The following is a 20,673-nucleotide window of genomic DNA, read 5'->3' as shown; positions in this document are numbered from 1 at the left end:
AATAAAATCAGATTATCCATGGCGGTCACGTTTGTAATAACACCAACGTCTACAAATGTTTGCGGTGAAATGGATAAAACTTGTGTGTTTGTACATAACACAGTCACACAAACCACTTAATTGACCTGCATGTCATTCTGAGTGATGGGGCAATTCATCGTCTTACCCACGGGTACAGACATCAGGCTATATAAACTGACCTTGAGCAGGATAATGTCAATCTCAGAGTACTTCATCCCGTTGACAAGCACCGGAGTGAGCCTGGAGCGGAAACCAGAGGGAATAATTAGGAGAACAAAGGGCAAGGATAGGTCGGCGGCCACAAGCCATCTCTCACATCTGATCCCTGCTGTGGTGCAGTTTAATTTAACAGTGTGGTGACAGATGTTATATCTGAGGTCAACAGCCAAGGCTCTTAATCAGTCGCACTGACGCGGGGAAGAAGAATATCAACCTATGACAAGGTCTTCAGATACTAACTGCCAAGGTTTCTATGAATCAACAGCTTTCAATATGAGTTGTGGTGTGTGTGTGTGTGTGTGTGTGTGTGGGTGTGTGTGTTTTCTTACTGGGAGAGGTGGCCACTCAGCACTTCCTTACACACTGGCTGCTCCGCCAGGGTAAGCCAGAACTCACAGGCCTCCAACGCAACATTTTCATCTTGATCCTGAGTCCTCAGTAGCATGTACTGAGATTAAATTAAAAGAAAACTCATTTAGTTTTTAATCACAAAACTGAATATTTCATTTTTTAAAATTACCAAGGCAGCCATATCAGCAGCACACTTGCGGCACATGTCAACAGGGCCTAATCAGGAGTGTATCATTAAAAGAATAAGAGCGCAGTTACTCTTTTGATTGTTCTTCTCAACAACAGCATAAATATGTCAGGAGTATAAAGTCTTTTAGTTTCAAAATAAATTACTAAAAGAGCAGGACAAGGTCATTTTAGCAGATTTTATTTTAAACAGGAGTTAATAGCGTTTTTGTTGCGTATTTAGTAGTAAATACTCAACAATTTACCATTAAAGTGGGGGAAACTGTCCCATAATATTATGTGCCATAATATTAAAAGTTAAAAAAGATACGAGAAAACAATATTTGACCAATACAGAACAGAGGAAACCTGAATAAATTATTTTGCAATTTAGTTACAGTGTATTTGTTGTATTGTATGTTTTTGCATGACCTGCAGTCCTGTATTGTATTGTTGTATGTTGTTGTATGACCTGCATTTTTCTTTGCAGTATTAATACATGCAGTATATACATTTTTTTCCCTGTTATAATATGATATTGTAAACCTGGGGCAGGATTATATAAGCACTGTGCCTCTGCCTGCTCCTTCTCGAAAGCATCCTTGTTTTGTTCTTTGATGGAATCTGAGTGATTTATCTGTTTGTATCTTTGTTGAGATTTGTTGTTGTTGTTAATTGTTCGAGAAAAATCAAATTAAAACAAATAATCTTTTAAAGGTCCATGGCACAGAGAGATAGACTATGAGGCAGCAGATACACAGATAAATCACTGTTTCTGTTAGGATTGGTTCATTATTATTGGCTTTGGAGAACAGTAAAACAATGAACAGAATTCAGTCCCCAGCCTCACTCACTTCGATGATGTTGTGCATGTGTGGCAGGAGGCGGTCCAGGCGGACTTCCAGCAGCATGACTAGAGCCCTGCACACATTCTTCCTCACTTCTGGTTCCTCATCTGTTGCCAGTGCAAACAGGTTCTATAGGGCAACAGAAAGACACCAGGGTCAAATGTCTTGAGAAGGTGAAACAACTACTACTACAACTATATCTAATAATAATGATTAAAAAAAATATGGTAATACAGTAAATATATAATTAATGTAAATTACTAACTATTTTTCTGAATAGAAATAAACAGTTAGATCAATACAGTAATGCATCACATTATATTCTCATATGATATAAATACACGATAAAATGTTGATAGTATTTTGCTAAACATTTTATAGTATTTTGTTGCGTTTAATATAGGATCACGTTTCCATTTGTCATTACCACAGACATATTATTTCTGTAGCTGTTCTATTTTACACTGGGAACATGTATTTACTTTCTAATAAAATGTTTTGTTAAAAATCTCGTTAGTATATTATATTATAATATATTTATTATAATATTATTATTCAGGTTCCTGCAATGAACGATTATAATCTAATCGTGCATCTTCCTTTTCAAATCAAAATTTAAAATCTAAATATTGAGCGTTGGAAAAAGAGATGCTGGAACTCGTATGTAATATGATATTTACATACATATTACTAGAGAGATATTACAGCCAGAAATTAAGGAAATTAAGGACTGCATAAAATCTGCTGTAACACTGTATCACGACTTAAACCTTTTCATCAGATTCAAATAAACCAAATTTTAACAAGGGATTCAAAAGAAGCCGCACAACGGGCTCCAGCCATGATTTGCTTGAAGCTTGGAACAGACACAGATGACACAACAAGATGAGCGGTAAACTGCAGACAAATTGTCTGTGCATTAGCTGTTATTCACTGAAGCGGGAGGTGCGGCAGTTTGTCTGCATTGTGCAACGGTGGCAATTCATAACAGTCAGACTTGCCTCAATGAAAGAGTCAATGTGCAGCATAAGAGCCTGAGTCCTGCTGATGATGAACTGGTTGACGCAGGCGATGGCATGAGACCTGTAATACAATAACCACCACTTAAGAGTCACACCAGCGCGTTAACCTCACATGTTGCACGCTATGAATGTAGCCTCTGTCTTCTTCTTTGCTCCAATTACACTAATTTAACCTTCAGATATGAGGAAGTCTTTTCCACAGACCACAGAGAGACTTCAACCGTACAGTTGCATAGAACCTTGTCTGTCTTGTACATACTGCACACTGTACATTTGTGTTTGAATATATCTGCTGCATAAATACACACACTAAGAGATCAGTAATTTACCAGCTGAGATCTCTTCCAGATCGCTTTTGTACAATGGACTGATAATCATGCATCACAAATATGGAATTATAGTGAACGGAAATCACAAACATAATTTACTCCATGAAAATGAATTGACCTTCATTGGATGAATTGAATTGACCTTCATTGGATGGTGATGAGTTTAAAAGGCATGACTGACAGTTAACACGATAGTAAATAAGAAGGGAAAGCATTAGAGGGAACTTTATACCTAATCTTAGGACTGTTGTGCTTAAAAAACTGTAAGAACTTGGGGATCATGATGTTGAGAGGACGATCCAGCATGTCACTGTCTAGGATCTCAGCAGAGTCTTCACAGATTTTCTGTAGGGCTCCAAACGCTCCCTGAGGCATGACAAAAAACAAACGGACAGAGAAAAAATAAAACACAAGGAAAAACAACAACCAAAGAATGAGATGAATTCCAATATCAAGACAATTTCTTAGATAGACAGCTTTGTTTGGTGCTGTACTTTTCCATATGTTACAAACATTGTTTTCCAATATATGTTCATATTGACTTGTTTGTGACCAAATGTAAGTCATTTTTGTACAGTCTGAAGGCTATTAGAAGAGGAATGGAGGAGCCCACTAAACACATTTTTGAGCACACAAAACCACACACACACACACACACACACACACACACACACACACACACACACACACACACACACACACACACACACACACACACACACACACACACACACACACACACACACACACACACACACACACACACACACACACACACACACACACACACACACACACACACACTTCTTTCTTAATACTAATAGCGGCTTGACGGATGGTTAGTATGCAGGCTCACGATATGCTGCAGACTCCAGTGTCTCTCACTAAAATGCAGTCTGAGAAGCAGACACAAGAAACAGCAGAGCACCGACACTGACGCTGTGTCTGAAATGTGTTTCCATGGAAACCGTTCTCAGGACTGCATTCCTTTCAGATGAAAGATACAGAAAGATCTTAAAGAGAGAAATAAACTGTGGCGGAGCGCAAAGGATGGATTAAGACAAAGAAGGTTAAGGCTGAATCTATGTCAAGGTCACAGACAGGAGAAGTCAAGAGCAAGTAAACATTTTCCCTAATAAGATCAATGGCACATTGCAGGGGAGCAGCCAGTTTAAAATGACAAGAAATAAAAGCAGCACAGGGGATTTCATAATGAGACTTGCTGGTGTCAAGGCTTTGCTATATATATTTTTTTTCTTTTTTTTTTAAAAAGAAAATCAAGATTTAGACTTGGAAAAGATAAATAGCATGACAATGACAATATTAAAACACAAATAATGCCAGATTAGGCATGCTGAACAATGGTGGTTGTTTTTTTTATATTTTGTGAAAGTTGAAATGAGTTAAACACCATTATTCAACTGATATTTTGATTATCAATTAACCAAGTCATTTTTCAGACAATATTCAAATGAAAAAATGTTGTTGCCTTTGGATTTTGGACTATTGGTAGGACATAACAACACACCATAGTGTTAGGCACAGGTACAGGTTAGGTTTAGGTACAAAACCATTGATTGAGAAAAAGTATTCCGAAAATCAATTCATAGGGAAAACAAAATACACATGAGTAAGTAAGAAGTTCTGTTGCAGCCTTATATTTTCCAAATATTACACAAATAAATCCAGTCTTTCATATCAAACAGAATTCAATAATTATCAGTTTGTTTTGTAAAATTAATAAATTAATAATAACAACTCAGCAACTCGGCATCAGATTCTGCCTCTGGAATTACCACGAGCATGTATCAAAGAAGGGCAAAGAAATGGGAGTGGCCTTCAAGCATTCCAGTGACGCTGAAGCGCAATCCTCCCTTCAGGTCCGGCTGCGGCAGGTCATTAAACTCAAGAATGTAAGTCACACAGATGACAGCAAGGCAGAGCAAAGCGAGGTAACATGCATTTGAGCCAACTACACGGCTCCTCGAGACTCATGCTCTGGAAACCTGAATTGTATTACGGTTTACATGAGCACTGGGGAGAATTTTCATAGCATCAAACTATGAGAGCATCAAATGTGAGTGAGCGTCGAACTTGACCCTCACAACACCATCGCAACCACTTTACAACTGCCATTAATCAAAACAGTGAAACTGCTCTCAGGCAAAACCTATATAAAGCCATCCTCCAACACTTCACTTGGCATCCAACACACCTGCTCATGTCTTTTTATAGAGCATGCAGAGTGGGTGGGTGAGGGGGGGGGGGGGGTCTTTCTACAACTGCTCATCCCTGGCCACAGACAAGACAGGAATTATAGCAGCTGCAACCCCCGATATTACAGAGGCAAAGACCTGGTGTTCTTTTACATGTAATTCATTGGACATATATCAATAACCATTCAAAAGGGAGGATCATCGGGAATACAGTAGATATATTAGAAATCCATGACACGGGGACATTTGGACTGATCAACAGACGTCCGACTAATGTGTTCTAACAACAACCACGTATGTCATTGCTTAGATAATAAAATGCATACAGCTTCGAAAGACTGGCAGTCAGTAAAAATATTCCCAAAATAGTAAAAAGTCCTGGTGGCAGTAATGATGTGGATTATTAAGGGTCTCTACTGCAACGGTCAACACCTTCAAACACAAATTTGACACACGACACAGCTGTGTCTGGTACATTTACATGGTCTGCTGTGTAAAGTAGCCAGTATTCATAATGGTTTAGGGACATCAGCAAACGCCAACTTCCAGTTTTTCGCTGAATTATATATGTTTGAGGAAGAACTACCGTTTTTTTTCAACAACAAAACACAAATTGAGGGCTAAGCCGAAATGAATTTTAATTCACGTCATTATGTCCGTTTCAAGATTGAGTAAATCAATAACGACACATCCGCAGATGCAGGACGAAACAGTCTTAAAATTCAGTTAACACAAAGATTCTGGATCAAAACAGAATGGTTTAGTATTAACATTACATCCACATCCATTTAAACAACACTAGACTCTCACAACGACACTGAACATAAACAAGAATACACACACATTTTGTGCCTTCAACCACAAAATTACAAAACACTGTTTTTCATCCAGCTCAAACATGTTCAACATCAAAACCTAAGAAGCTTTTCAAAAACATAGCAAGTCTTATGAGGAGTTGCTACATTTGGTCGCTGTTCAGTGTTAAGCCACACACACACACACACACACACACACACACACACACACACACACACACACACACACACACACACACACACACACACACACACACACACACACACACACACACACACACACACACACACACACACACACACACACACACACACACACACACACACACACACACACACACACACACACACATCAGGATCCTCTGCAGTAAATAGCTGACCTAAATCTCAGCTTCTGAATGAGCGGCGTGCTTTTACATTTTTTTCCCCGTCACACCACTTCTTTGAATTTCAAATAATCATGTGCACATTCCTGCTCTAAGCAGTGATGGGATACATTTCAAATGCCCTTCAACACAGCTGAATTTAGCACAACAGTTGAACATGCTGCTTAATTTGTGCATGTTCTCCAGTGCAAAGTTATGCACCTTCTCTAAGGCAGCTGATGTCACAGGCACATGCAGCTGAAAGCATATTAACAACCAGAGAGTTTATGAGACTATAAGTATGGGTAAGGCACCGTGACACAGATAAACTGATCCAACATCTTCTGCAAGCGGTCACTGCAATGGCGCATTCATCGATTATTTCAATGTAATAGAAATGCTGATATCATCACGAACTACATTAAGCTCTTCTACTGGATGCATTCAAGAATAGTATAGTGTGATGTAAACAGGGACAGTGAAGATATTCTCCAAATTACAAAGAATTGTCTCATGATGAAATATAAAGAGAGAGAAAAAAAACATTTGCCATATAAGACAGAACAAGACCATGTTGTTTCTTCTGCTAATACTCAGAAAAAAGCTATTCTGCATGATTTGTGCCAAGTCAGAAAATGGGGTCATATGGTTTTCTGGTAAAATATAATCTGTAGTTGTTGCTGGTGCTCCAGCTGTGAGACTGCATTTAGCTCATCTAGCCAGCAGGATACGATCCAGATGCCGCTTTATAGCCGACCCAGCTCTCTTTCCTTTCCACAATAAATAAATACACAAGCCAACAAACAGACATGCAGCACTGTGTGCCCTGTACTTATTGTACAAGTGTGCTATGACATATGAAGAAGTGCATACATTTAATATCTACCTCTCTGCCTCATATACACACACACACACAAACACACACACACGAGTATAGAAAAGACCTGATTCATTTTTTTCAATTTATTGTGCGCTGACTGATAAGAGAAGATAATGAATTTAGAAGAACTACTGTTGTATTTAAAAAACACGAATATCAATGGTTCACAGTAATACAAAACACAGCCAGTCCCACTTTGTAGACCCGGTTTAGCTGTTCACGGGCCATTATAGTATTACAAAGAGGTCTGCACATAGACTTAGAGTTTGCATTTTTTCAAAGGTCTTTTGTCCCATAGAAAAGCATTAATGGCTGTCTTAGGAAACCTTTTTTCTGTAATGTGTATACTGCGGGCTCTGACTGATGACCAGAAAAAAAATCCGATGCCACGAGATCTACATCCTCTACAAGTCCACCGTTTGTCCTCACCTCACATGTGTTGTAGTCCTCAGAATCCAGCAGCAGGCAGAGCTTAGGCAAGAGCTCCGGCCAGTTTTGTAGCTCTCCTTTGGAGGCGATCGTGGTAATGAGGATACCTGTTATGACAAGGATTTACTGTTAGTTACACTGGTGTCACAGATGTACAAAGAACACACAGACATTGCTGTCTCGGGATGGGTACAGAAACCAGGTGTTGAACAGGCCCGGGGCTAAAACATGAAAGATCGTATTATTGATAAGCTGCTATCAGTGCTGCTAACGGTATTGAAGAAATGAATGCATTTGTCTGTGAGGAATTTTATAAAATTATAAAAACCGTGTCAGTTGGAGTCTTTCCTGTGCTGGGGATGCGGCCAGCCCTCACTGCCCGTCATCCACGCAGACCTGCTCAGTGTAGGGATGGCAGAGAGTGAAACGAAAGTCTGGTCGTACTTCACCAAAATCGATGGAGACAACGCTCGTTGCCACAAGTGCAACAAATGTTTTGCAAGTAAAGGTGGTATCACAAGCAACCTGTCGAAACATTTAGTGAAATTAAACCATATTCAGGCAGAGACTGTTTAGCTCGCAGTTCCTCTCCCATTTTTCCTCTCCGCCTCAGGTATGTTGAACAAGCAGGAGCCCACACAGGGTCTTATAGTGTGTGTGTACATATCAGATCAATTCGAGATCAAATGAAATAGATGGTTAGAAAACCAAATCAATATTATCAATTTAAAAATGTGCAACTTTTTTGTATAAGATGCAACTACAATGAACCATCCTGCACCTCCCTCCACTTCTGCTGGTCCCAGTTAGAGACAAGCCCAAAGCTCTTCACACCTGCAGCTAGAGGGAGGATGAGGAAAGGGAAAATGAGAGCCACCTCGCTGTGACCCGGCTCATCGTGAAAGGCTTTAGGTGACAGTCTGTCTGTATATTGAGTCGCTACTTTTACAGGCTTAATGTTAATCCCATCACTCAACAACATCAGCACACAACATCATGTGCTTTATGTTAATTATTTGTTCAAAATAGTGCCGTCCAGTGTTCATCAATGTACTGTGTACAGAACGAGAAATAAAACATTTATCCATTCCATTCTATCCTCATTTTGTTAAAAATGTTTCTCCTAATAAGATTAAAAAAAAGAACCAATAAGAGTACCGTTAAAGTACCTGATCAATGAGCACTATCGATAAGAGTAGTAGTAACGTTAATATCTTAGCGATAACCATCCCTATTACTGGGTCATGCGCAGTCTCAAACAAATCCAAAAATCATACAATTATTTTAAATTAATCAGTTAGCATTGTCAGAAAAACTAAATATGTAGCAATCAAAATATTTTTTAAAGATATTTTGAAATTACGAACTGTAATTTCTTTAATTGACTTCTCTGCTTTCCAATCACTTGCTTTGGCCATGTCATCGACTACAAATACTGTCAAGTCATGTATTTAGCTTCTTTTTTTTAATCGTATTTATTAAGTAAGTTCAAATTGACAGTATGTTGTATCTGCAAATAAGCAAATCTACAAGACAGTCCCACACTGCAGTGCTGAGTCGGATGTTTGTCTTCAGAATTGAACACGAAAGCTATAGCAGCTTGCAATCTTGTGATCCGCGACCATTTCCTCCTGTATCTTAAGGCAAGACTTTACATTCAGTGGACCCAACTTACCGACAGTGGCCCGGATAAGGGGAGATGAGTCTCCAATGTTTTGGAGGCACTCGCTCTTGATGAAATCAGACACACCATTAGGGAAGTTCTGATAGTGGGCTTTGACATTGTTCTTCAGTATCAGCCCACTCAGGGACCGCGTTGGTTCATCTTGTAGGGTGGAGAAAAGAGAAATGAATGAATGCTCAATTCACATGGATGGAGTCACAGCAGAGGTTACGGTGATCTGAAGGTCGTGAATCAATCATTGAATAGCTGACAGGATTTTACCGCCTCTACATTCCATTTCATTCGACTCAGCACAATTCACATAAGCATCAGAACATAAACTAGATAATTTTTAGGGTGTGAAACACCCCTTGAAATAAACAAAAACAAAAAAACAATGGAACTAGTAAGCAGACGATGGATAGGTGCAAGTGCTACTTGTATGAATTGCTACCAATATACAATTCATTATAAATTGGTGGCTTTACTCTTGGACCGCGGCATTGTTTTGTTCCTGAATATTTGTTGCTTGTGGCATTTGAACTATGAGCAACGCCTTAACACCACTCCAGATTTGGGTCATCTACTGCTCAGACAGTCAAGCCAAGAGTTGTGCGGTGCCAGAAATTAGGTTTAAAATTAGAGTGACCCATATTGTGAGTTCCACATCATCTGTGGCAAAGATGCCACCAGGGCAGCAGAGTCATGGCTCGACAGACCTAATAATAATATATTGAATTTATAAAGCGCTTTTCAGGAACCCAAAGCGCTCAACCTGTCTCTGAGCAGTTACATAAAAAGGACACGTCTGACGTTCACACTGTCCAGTACCTTCAGATGATCTAGGAACATGGTGCGCATAAGACAAAATAACACAGTGAAGCTAACAAAACAGATGACTCACCTTCTGATTTCAACTTTGTCAAAACAAATATCAAATAGTTGTTAAAGTCAGGATACTGGTTGAGCTGCTCAAGTCTCTGGGGAAGGTGGTTGAGGAAGATGAGTTGCAAACTGTTCAAACGGCACGTTAAAAGGTTGTGAGCACATTACCACTGCAATCTGTGACATAGTAATAATGATAAAATCTGATTTTGCTCGAGAGATTTAGAATGGGCAGGTGTTAATGTTGTCAAGTGGTGGTGTACATTACACATAACAGTATAATGGCGTGTGTGAGAGGGAAGTTGATAGGGGATCATAAATATGACATTTGACGTGACTGAATATTGTATGTACCCAGCCAGATGGCATACCTACCTATACCTGTAGTGCTACAACAGCATCTCGTCTATGAGTTAATGACTCATAGACTATGAAGTGTTACATAAGCAAAACGTTTAGGATCAGCATGCAACCAGATAAAAATAAAACATAAGGACCAGCAGCATGGAGCCATGGGTAATAATTGTCTCTGATCCAAGAGTGTGAGGTGACTTGTGCGAAACACTGTAGCACATTTGCATCTGACAATAACAGTGCACAGGCTTCGCGCAAGATTTCCAACGCAAGTTCCATGTGACACAGCGATAACGAGAACACACCACATCTGTGCCTGATACATGCTGCTGTAACAACGGAATTTCACGGTTTGGGATCAATAAAGTCCGTCCGTCCATCCATGCATCCATGCATCTTCACTAGCTTTTATTAATGTATTTCCCAGTCCCATATTTGATTTCATGTCTGGGTCTAATGCTTGCCAATAAATCTGATAGGGGAGCCGCCATAGTTGTATTTGATTTGAAGGATTTCAACTCGGTGCAAATCTTGAAAGCACTCCATGACATTAGATGGGTCAAATGGTGATGGTGTGTTAGTTTTGTCAACAGCCCAGGAATTAATATTTTATTCCCATTTCAACTGAAATCTGCTCTGTTGCGTCTGCTAACGATTTCAGAGACGCGTGTCCCGTCGGTTTTAAATTGTCCCGTCACAAGAGAAATGTGAATTCATTTGACAGTTTGAGGATTAGGTCAGTCAGTATTTTTTCGAGGGTTACAAGTATGATTGATTTTGACACCTTTTTTTGTATTTCTCTTTTGTATAATTGGAGGTAGCTTCAATTGATAATGGTGTGGGGATATATATATATATATATATTGTTCCATCACTTCCTAATACATAAGACTATTGACTTTGTTAAAAAAATTCCGTGTGATGCCTGAATAACACACTAATACTACTAATCCCATACTTGTGTACCATGGGATCTGCATATGAGCGTGGGGGGTGTGCACATTTCACAATCAAATTACTGGATTTTCTCTGAGCAACTCCTTATGTTATAGTTCCAGATGAATCATGCCAACACGCAGCCACCGATCAGATGTGTGAGGATTGCTTCACTGCTTCACTGTTTAAACAGCTGTGTTTGCTAACTATGCAACTACCGCCAATGATCCAGGCTGCAGGACTAAAAACGCAGCACCGAGCCCTGTGTTCCGTGAAGATCGGCCTGTGCACGATACGCTATGATATGATGTGACATTACAGGCGAGGTGACGTGGCTGCTGCACGGATCAGCCGCTCACCGGTTTTTTTCGATTCCTGCGGGAGAACAGCGCGAGGTGAGGGCGCGCAGGCGGGAGGCGATCAGCTGCTGGACCGAGCCCTCATTCTACAGTAGTTCCCCGTCGGCTGAAAGCTGGCATAGCGCACCAGACCCTGGTGTCACAGGGGGGCCCGCCACACCTCGGCGGGGCGACATCCCTCCTGGGCTAGTGGCTCAACATCGTTTTCCGATTTTCGCAAGAAGCAGTAAACCGGCGAGCACCTGCGAACCGGCCTCCTAACGGTAATCGTGCGGGCGGGCGGGCGGGCGGAGCTATCGCTAGCTAGCCTGTTGAGTCTGACAGCGTCAGGCTCCTACGGGTCTGGAAACAACGCGCTGTCGTCTCTAATGTGGCTCGGGGGGGGGGGGGGGGGAAAGGATACTTGCTGGACGGATCGCTGTGTGGACGTATCCGGCGACTGGGACTCTTTCAGCAGCTGTAAAATCTGTTGGAGTCCCTGCTCGTCTGGCTTCCACTCACACTCCATCTTGCTCCACTGCTGCTGCGGACAAGGATAAAGGAGCGACGTTAGCTAACGCAGAGGATTTGTCGCCACACGAAATCCTACGGGGGGGGGGGGGGGGGGGGGCGAGGGATAAACAGCATAACGACTCGACGCTCAGCTTACATTTTTATAGATGGAGAAAGGCGTTTACCTGTTCGGGCCGACGTACTCGAGTGTGGCGGACTGTCTGCTGAGGTGTGACCGTCTGTCTGGGTTCTCAGACATGGGCCTGTTCACGGCGGGCACATCCGTCTTCGCAACAAGCTGAAAAAAACGCTGCGGGCCGCACACAGTCGCGTCGCATATAGACGGCTGCCTCGTCAGCTGACACGCAGCAGAGGGGTCCTAGTGCTAGATCGGTTTGCACCAGGCGAGTTCAAAATTAGGCCAACTGCTTTTTTTTTTTGTTGTGACATACAGTCTATGCGCCCAGTGATACGTCCAAATGTTGTTGTTTTTTTGGGGGGGGCACTTTAAAAACAAAAATTTGCTTGCGGCTGTGAACGCAACCTATAAACGTCGGAATGTTGTGCAACAGCACTTGAAGGCAGCGTGGCGCGCCTGAAGGATTGGTTTCTAATTTGAACAAATGTAAAACAGCGATACCTAGTGGTTGGTTGTGGTATTTTTTTATTCTCAAAAAACACTGGGTAAAAACAATGTATTCGTTTAGAAAATGTTAAAACAATGCTCTAAAAATAACTATAAATTAATTTATATTACATATCACTAAAAACAAGTCATTTCGGGAACTGTAGAAGACTATGAAATAACAGAGTTTTAAAAATACCCGCCAGACTTTATTTTCTAGATACACAACAATTTCAAACATATTCATAGGTCTCCTACAAATATTAGAACATTATATCTCACTCTTGATAGCTGGGGAAAGAGATAACCTGACATTATATATGTGAATACAGATAACCCTAACCCTAAACTTGGTGGTAAGACAGGAACATTCTCTGTAAAAATTACCAGCAACTATTTTTGATCCTGAAATAATCGTTTCATAGTTATATGTTTTTGTTGTTGTTTTTTTTAGCTAAAAATACTATGGCTTAGTTGTTGTTCTTAACTTCCAAAATGTGAAGATTTGACGACATTACAACAAATTTTCTCTTTTTACTGTTCATCAAAAATGATAACAATCAACAGGTGTATCAATGTTTCTAATCCAGACATATTTTCAAACACAGCTTATGAACTGTGCAGCTGCCATGTTATACCACAAGATGGCAGCAGGCGGCGGAACTGCGTGTGAGCTGCCCTGGGCGTCAGGTGAAGAAGTCAGCATTGCATTCAGTACGCTGCTGCCTCTCAGCGTACATAGCAGCAGCCAGTGGACAAGTCCGCTTGGGACATTACCCCCTTTTTCCCCCACACGTACCGTGTGTTTCTTAATGTTACAGCAATAGTCATTTTTTGGGGGGGATTTTTCAAAAGGACTACTTGAGGAGAACCAGAGAAGAACCCAGGAGGACTCGAGAGAACACAGCGATTGGTCCGACGATCCCTTCGGTTCACCTCCACTCTCGCTTGTTGTTAGCCGCCTGCCCAGGGTTGTTTTCCTCGGGTCCGGGGAAACATGAGCTTCCTCTTGTGAGTTGGGATTGTTCGACGAGTGCTCGTTTTGTTCTGAACCCACCCGGCCGTTTTCGTTAAGAGAATGCCAGTGTTGCAACACCCCGCGCTAGCTGGCCACCGAGCTAGCCATAGCACAATGCAGGCTGCGGCTACATCCTGGACTCATCGTCGGATGTCCGATGCGTTTCGCTTTGCTTTTCTGTTGACACCAACAGAATGTGACCATCGGCCCCCCGATCGCCAGTCCACCGTGGCTTAAATGTACCCGACGCAGCGCACTTCCGCAAACCTTTAACCTATCGAATGCGAACAGCGCAGGGAATCCGACGGCCAATTCGCCCGAGATGGGTTGACAGTGCGGCCTGGTTGTCTGCTGGCGTCGACACTTCGTCACCGAGGGCTAATCCAGCCCGGACAGAACCCAACACGCCAGACACTCTCCGATCCACTAGTGGATCGAAGCGACCCGGATGTGTTAAATGTTTCGTCTAGAGACCGTGCGGGTGTATTTGAGGTAATTGGAGGTAAGAGTTCTCATTGAAGATCTCAGACTTAGAGCACGAGCATCGTCGTGGACTTGGTGTTCATCCTCGTTGCCATCGGATACGGTTGATTGGCTCCTAATGGTTTACGAATGATCGTTAATATATTACACTTGACGGTCAGATCAGTGTATTGGGTTCAACAAGGGTCGTTTTCCCTTTGAACTATCAAATAAAACACAATTTCCATTTTTTGTTAATGAAATTATACAGGGATGTGATCCTGTTATATAGATCGGTTTTCTATGAATTAAATGTGTTATTATTATTATTATTGTTATTATTATGATTATTATTGTTTATTAGATGTCATCTCTCTAACCAAAGGAGCAGTTTTGCTGTGTTCCCTGCCATGTTGTGATGACTCACAAGAATTCTTGTTTAATGGGGCAGCGAGAGAGATTGAACGCAGGAGCTCTCCAAATGGCCTCATTACGCACTGTACACAGAGCAGGGCTCTGTTCGGGCCCCTCCGCTCTTTAATTCTGCCGAGCCGAGCGACTCGAGCGGAGCTCAACTCTTTTTTCGGTCAGCTCATTTAAAAAAGATCTCCACTTTCTGGTGCGGCGCTTGCATGCTCGTGATTTGCCAACTTCCTCCATGTTAATCACGCCGTCGGTCTTCCTCTTTGACATGTGATCCACAGTGGAAACCGTTCATCCAAGACGTTCAAGCCCAAGAAGAATATCCCGGAGGGTTCTCATCAGTACGAGCTGTTGAAACATGCAGAGGCTACACTGGGAAGTGGAAACCTGCGGATGGCAGTCATGTTGCCTGAGGGTGAAGACTTGAATGAATGGGTCGCAGTCAACAGTAAGTGCCAAGTTTACCCCAGCCTCCCCTCCCTTGATACACCCTTTCTTTGGGTTCAGATTCCTCCAAGATTGACTTAGCCCTCACACGCCTCGCAGTCTCTTCTTGGTCTTAATGTTTGCGTGTTTTAAGTTCCCAGTTGTCTTGTTCCTGAAATGTCAATGAGTCCACATCAGGAAGCAGCAGAGTAAAGCACCAGGGTGTGAGATCTTGGCATTCCCTCTGAAGACCATGAGCGTTCATGCTGGAAAAACCACTGTGAATGTTAAATAGACCTCATTGTCTGTGCTGAGAGCCCTGTTTACTTTCCTCTGTATTGAGACAAATGGCTGGTCAGTGGGAGCTTAATTTCCTCTCCGGTCCGATCGCCTGACTCGCTGAACTTTTAATTTCAAGCCCTTTAACATTGTACTACAGTAATGCAAGAGAAGTTATTCAGATGAGAAATTTGATGTGATGTTTTTATTTATACTGGTGTAATGCGCATGTCAAAGTAAGGGGGCTCAGTTAATGATGTATGATGGTCTCTGTGATTTGACTGTCTTGCCGTCGTTTGAGGTTTATTGCAGTTCTCTAAAGGGTTGGATACATTTTGTAGCGCAGGACAACTGGAAAACTAAAGCAGGGTGAACATATTTCCTCATGTTTACTCAAACAAGTTCATACACTATCTAGCTTTGTTAACTGTGCTGGAGGAACTGTGGCAACATGCCATTTCTAATTCCATTGTTGATTGATGGATATTGGATTGAGTTATTGTTACACAAGATGCTTAAACTTGCACAAGTTTGTTTAAGACAAGTTTGTCTAAAAGTGCCGAATTTAAAGGACTGTCCATGTTGTCGTTGTTCACAACTTATTTTTTTAGATTCTCTTTTTGGAATTTTTGCCTGTGATGGAAAGTGACAGCAGAGGGAGAGGTTTTTGTTACGCAATAAGGATCCACAGCTAGAATTTAACTGGTGATGGCATTTTGTATGCAATGTAAACCCAAGTTCACTGGTGGTTTTCATTTTCTCATGAACAATCTAGAAATCAGCCGAGCATCTCTGTTGTCCTTTGCATGTCAGTCTACAACATGCAGTATCCAATCAGTTTTTATGTCTTATTTTATCATTCCTAAACATCCATCCGGCTATGAATCCAAAATGTTGGACTACATTGTCTCCAGAGGGAATCTGCCAAACCCTAATCAAGTGAGCTGGTGTCTGCTCAAAACCGCACCTCGCACAAAGCATGCCACATCAGCTGTTCAGTGAGTAAGATTAGCAAATGGAGCGCCAGCACAAACACTGCCGACCCCTTAAATGGATTTCTGAAACTGATGGAAAGCCAAAGTTGGGCTGCATGCCCCTGGGACTGAGTGATAACAGCTATTGTGTGCACTGGTCTACAGTCTGGTGTGGGCAGGGAAGGAGGTAGAGTCAGGGGCTCTGGGAAAAACTTGATGCCAGTCCTTTTGCTTGCTCACAGGGTATTGGGTCTCATGTGCATTTGATTTGAATATGTTCTTCTTGCACTTTTTCAGCTGTGGATTTCTTCAACCAGATCAACATGCTGTATGGCACCATCACAGATTTTTGCACAGAGGAGAGCTGTCCAGTCATGTCTGCTGGTCCTAAGTAAGTTTACAAATGTAGGTCATGTCAGTTAGTAAAACCAACCCATCAGACAAAGCCACAAACCCAATGTGACAGAATTTCACAAAAATTCAAGTTCAAAATGCAGCATATTTGTAAAACACCCACCATAGACCCCTCAGTCAGGAGTCTGGCCTGCTGTTGACAGGCTCGGTAGATCCTCAGTAGCTGTTTTCAGACTTCAACTCTGGACATTGTCCACAGAATTGTGTGCAGCCACTCTCCGGAATGTCCACGTTCACATATGTCGAACGCAGCAGGAGGTCGTCTGAGTCAGACGCGTTCACAACAGCTGGAAAATCTCTGACACTTTCTGTGGTAGAGCAGCAAGAGGGAGGACATGACGATATTTGTTAGTCATCAACAAGGCCACACGCTCGCTGAGAATTCTCCGGTGATTGTCCTGCTGTATTCTCTCATGGGCTCACTCGGACATTCTCCAGAGATTTGACCGGGGGACTGGCACGAAAAGTTCTGGAGAATGTCCGGACCATCTTCTGCGTACATTTATGTTCTTGCATACTGAGTGTGAACCTGTGGGTGGAATGTGTCAATATTTTCTAAATTAAATGTTTGCCATCTGTTTCCTGCAGGTACGAGTACCACTGGGCTGATGGAACTAACATCAAGAAGCCCATCAAATGCTCTGCTCCCAAGTATATCGATTACCTCATGACCTGGGTGCAAGACCAGCTCGATGATGAGACACTTTTTCCTTCAAAGATCGGTAGGATTCGTTTATGTATTTTTCTATTCTGTCAATGCCATCTTTTTGATGCAGTTTTAAAATGTTACTTGGTTTCTCAAATGACTTAGGAATCCTTAAAAACGGAGCACTAGTTTTCTAAATTGAAACAACATAAAAAAAAAATGACATATGAGCCCTTGACAAGTTGTCACCAGAAGATGGTGTCGTGTTGCAATCGCGATTGTCTGCACTTCCCTCAAATCATGCTTGGCCTGTCTGTAAAAACATTTCAATCCAGGAGAGCATACTTGAGGGTAGCTGCATCTGCAGCGATTGCTCTGAGCTTTTTGAGCTGGGTGAGATGACCAGCAGCAATAGGGAATTTCATGCATAGCTTTAGTGCATAAGTGAACTTAGCGTGTGCTTTCCCCTAATTTAAGCTCTGCTTGAAGAAACCAAGCACGGTTTGTCAACAATATTTGCTTTTTTGGAAACTTGGGGATCCCTTAAGTCATTTCCCAAACCTCACAGCCATCATGGTATGATCTGTATCTTTGGTTGTATTTCTGAGGATCTGAACAGCTTTTTTTCTCTTGCCCTCCAGGTGTCCCCTTCAAGCGCAACTTTATGTCGGTGGCAAAGACCATTCTGAAGCGCCTGTTCAGAGTCTACGCCCACATCTATCACCAGCACTTTGACTCTGTCATGCAGCTGCAAGAGGAGGCCCACCTCAACACATCGTTCAAACACTTCATCTTCTTTGTTCAGGTGATGAATCTGTCACTTGTGAATTTTGGCTTTTATGTCATATTAATTTGAGCCGTTTATAAGCAATAGAAAAAAATGTAGCACGTGTGATAATGTTTGTGTCATATTCTTTTTGTTTTTCAGGAGTTCAACCTCATTGACAGAAAAGAGCTGGTCCCACTACAGGAGCTGATTGAAAAACTGACAACCAAGGATAGATAAACAGCTCTGTAATCCTTATTTTATTGGTCTTGTTTTTGCACAGATACCCACCCCACCCTGGCTGTACGTATGCAGTATATAATATATTCCCATTTGGGGAAATGTTTTTAAAAAACGCCAGGAAGAAGGAAGGGTCTCGATAGGTTTAAAGCACCAGGACTAATGCTATCAGGGATAACACTTAATTGAACAAACCACAGATTAACATATTAGAGAAAGGGGTTTTAGCTGTATGGGGAAAATAATCCCCAGTGTTCAGTCATGGCTTACATTTAGGATAATTTAGGAACATAAGTTTTCTACTATACTGCACAGATTTTTTTTTTTTTACCTCTTTGATTTCTGGCAACATGAGGCATTTCCATGCTCTTAAATCCCTAATACCAGCTCACCTGCAGGGGAGAAGGCAGTGGAGGTAAAGTTGCTCTGTCAAATTAGAAGGGTTTTGTTGGGAGTTATGGCCTTTTGGCCAACCTCTTAGCCAATTCAACAGCAGTAGCTAGTTATCATATCCACCGAGCTACATCGCAGGGGCTCGGTTGTGATTTGCGACTGTTCGCATCTGCACCAGCCCACATCTGTCAATACAAAAGAATCCTAAGTGCCTAGCATGGCTCGCAATTGCCCTATATCAACAGTGAGAGCTGTGAGAAGATAAAGGCCATATAACACTGACACACTGGACAGCAGCATTCAATTTTCCCACTCAACCTTCCGCTTTAAGTTTCTCTGGTCCCGAACTCCCTCTTTAGCCGCTTTTTCTTCTATTTGTACTGCAACGCAGTTCCAAAAGCGTTTCTCGTTAAAACCACCTCCTCACCGGACATGTCCTTAGTTAGTCCCAGCGTCTCTTTACTAATGTATTGGTCAGGCTATGATAAACGAATGTTCTGGAGGACGTATAGGTGAGGCTAGAATATGGACATGTCGTAGTGGGGACTGAAAGAGAACTGAACTTTTAGCGTTTTCTAGTAACGTGTGTCTGTGCACTAGTTTCCCCTAAAACTAAGTAGAACACACGTTTGAGGAAAGGTCTGCAAGGGATGTAAAACCTCAAAGTGTATATTAAGGTCAGTGAGTAGAAGTACATAATTGTGTCGCGACCTCCCCTGTTGAAAATGAACAGCCTTCTGAATTGGATTTGGGGCATCCCTCGTTATATCGCTGGCCATAAAGCACTTTTGTCCTGATCTCTCTTGCCTGAATGTTTGTTCCGCATAGACTGTGCTCTTGTGAGAAGCTGTGTCATGTGTCTGGTCTTATTCACTCCCCTCTCATATTTACCCCCCAATGAATGTTGTACTGCTTCTCCTCCGACGGAGTCAGCTGTAAGGCACAAGGGAGATCTCTTCGGCTCTTGTACGGCTGGACTTGTTCTGCTGCTGTGCCTCAGGCAGTGGATGCATGTCCCCTTCCCCGAATCTCAAAGTGCATTTACTATGCAATAATTGACACAACGCTAAAAAGGGTTACACCGGTTGGCCCATTCCTACTTTATATCCAATGATCGTTTTACTTTTGTAGTGCTCAAATGCCGGTGTATGGTAAACAGAGAAAATTGCTTACCGTTCGATTTGGGTTTCGGGAAAAGGCGATTGCACATTTTGTATCCGATGCGTGTCAGAGAGGTGAAACACTTTGCTGCACACATGTAAATACGGAGGGTCAGGCCTGTTTCTAAAGAGTTTTCAGAGAGCATGGAATGCTAGCTCTAGGTTAAAAGAATGCATTGAGTCTTTTTAGAGGCCGATTCCGCCGCCGCCGCCCCATTTGGATAGATACCTTTTTTTGTCGTTTGAATTGTTCAGTGTCTGTTTCCACTTCCTTAGCTAAGTTCTATGAATGTTACTGCTCATCAGATTTTATTGGTCATCCTGAAAGCTTCTCTCGTCATTATGAAATGCTCATCACAGCCTGTTGCCGACAGTTATTCCTCCTTGACTGTAAGAATTGATGAAATATTTGTAAATAACAAGCTTGGTTTGGGTTTTCAATGCTACTGAATTGATTTATGCTGTTTACAAGGCAAATAAAGGTATTGTCTCTTTGAA

The 20,673-nt window shown here is 41.9% G+C and overlaps 2 protein-coding genes across 5 annotated transcripts in view; one reads left to right on the top strand and one right to left on the bottom strand.

Moving 5' to 3' along the window:
- The window catches only part of tnpo1 (transportin 1), a 22,910-nt gene extending 10,120 nt beyond the window's left edge, over positions 1-12,790 (bottom strand). The window contains exons 1-10 of one of the 3 annotated variants that reach the window (XR_004790234.2): positions 12,535-12,790; positions 12,261-12,377; positions 10,228-10,303; positions 9,336-9,485; positions 7,661-7,767; positions 3,188-3,321; positions 2,606-2,687; positions 1,611-1,733; positions 570-688; positions 201-261 (exon numbers count right to left, since the gene is read on the bottom strand). Coding sequence is in view for 2 of the 3 variants with exons in the window: in XM_035626364.2 (XP_035482257.1) it covers positions 201-261; positions 570-688; positions 1,611-1,733; positions 2,606-2,687; positions 3,188-3,321; positions 7,661-7,767; positions 9,336-9,485; positions 10,228-10,303; positions 12,261-12,365 (957 nt within the window). In the remaining variant the exon portion in view is untranslated. Of the gene's footprint in view, positions 1-200; positions 262-569; positions 689-1,610; positions 1,734-2,605; positions 2,688-3,187; positions 3,322-7,660; positions 7,768-9,335; positions 9,486-10,227; positions 10,304-12,260; positions 12,381-12,534 lie in introns of all 3 variants that reach the window. The other 2 variants (XM_035626364.2, XM_035626363.2) reach the window with 2 other exon arrangements.
- Positions 11,966-20,673, top strand: LOC118301143 (MOB kinase activator 1B). Of its 2 annotated transcripts, none has more exons than XM_035626366.2 (6): positions 11,966-12,120; positions 15,159-15,325; positions 16,854-16,947; positions 17,559-17,692; positions 18,258-18,421; positions 18,545-20,673. In XM_035626366.2, the coding sequence occupies exons 2-6, from the start codon at positions 15,271-15,273 to the stop codon at positions 18,620-18,622; spliced, it is 525 nt and encodes a 174-aa protein (XP_035482259.1). In that variant the 5' UTR covers positions 11,966-12,120; positions 15,159-15,270; the 3' UTR covers positions 18,623-20,673. The 2 variants fall into 2 exon arrangements, with proteins under 2 accessions (XP_035482259.1, XP_035482258.1); XM_035626365.2 differs by lacking the exon at positions 11,966-12,120 and adding an exon at positions 13,432-13,985.

This window comes from Scophthalmus maximus, chromosome 2 (genome assembly GCF_022379125.1).
Source record: "Scophthalmus maximus strain ysfricsl-2021 chromosome 2, ASM2237912v1, whole genome shotgun sequence".
Lineage (NCBI taxonomy): Eukaryota > Metazoa > Chordata > Actinopteri > Pleuronectiformes > Scophthalmidae > Scophthalmus > Scophthalmus maximus.
The sequence above is the reverse complement of the archived record's forward strand: the minus strand, read 5'-3'. Positions and strand labels throughout refer to the sequence as shown.

Coding starts and splice junctions, on each gene's coding strand:
- LOC118301143 (XM_035626365.2), top strand. Junction 15,326..16,853: donor TGAATGGGTCGCAGTCAACA/GTAAGTGCCAAG, acceptor GCACTTTTTCAG/CTGTGGATTTCTTCAACCAG. Junction 16,948..17,558: donor GTCATGTCTGCTGGTCCTAA/GTAAGTTTACAA, acceptor TGTTTCCTGCAG/GTACGAGTACCACTGGGCTG.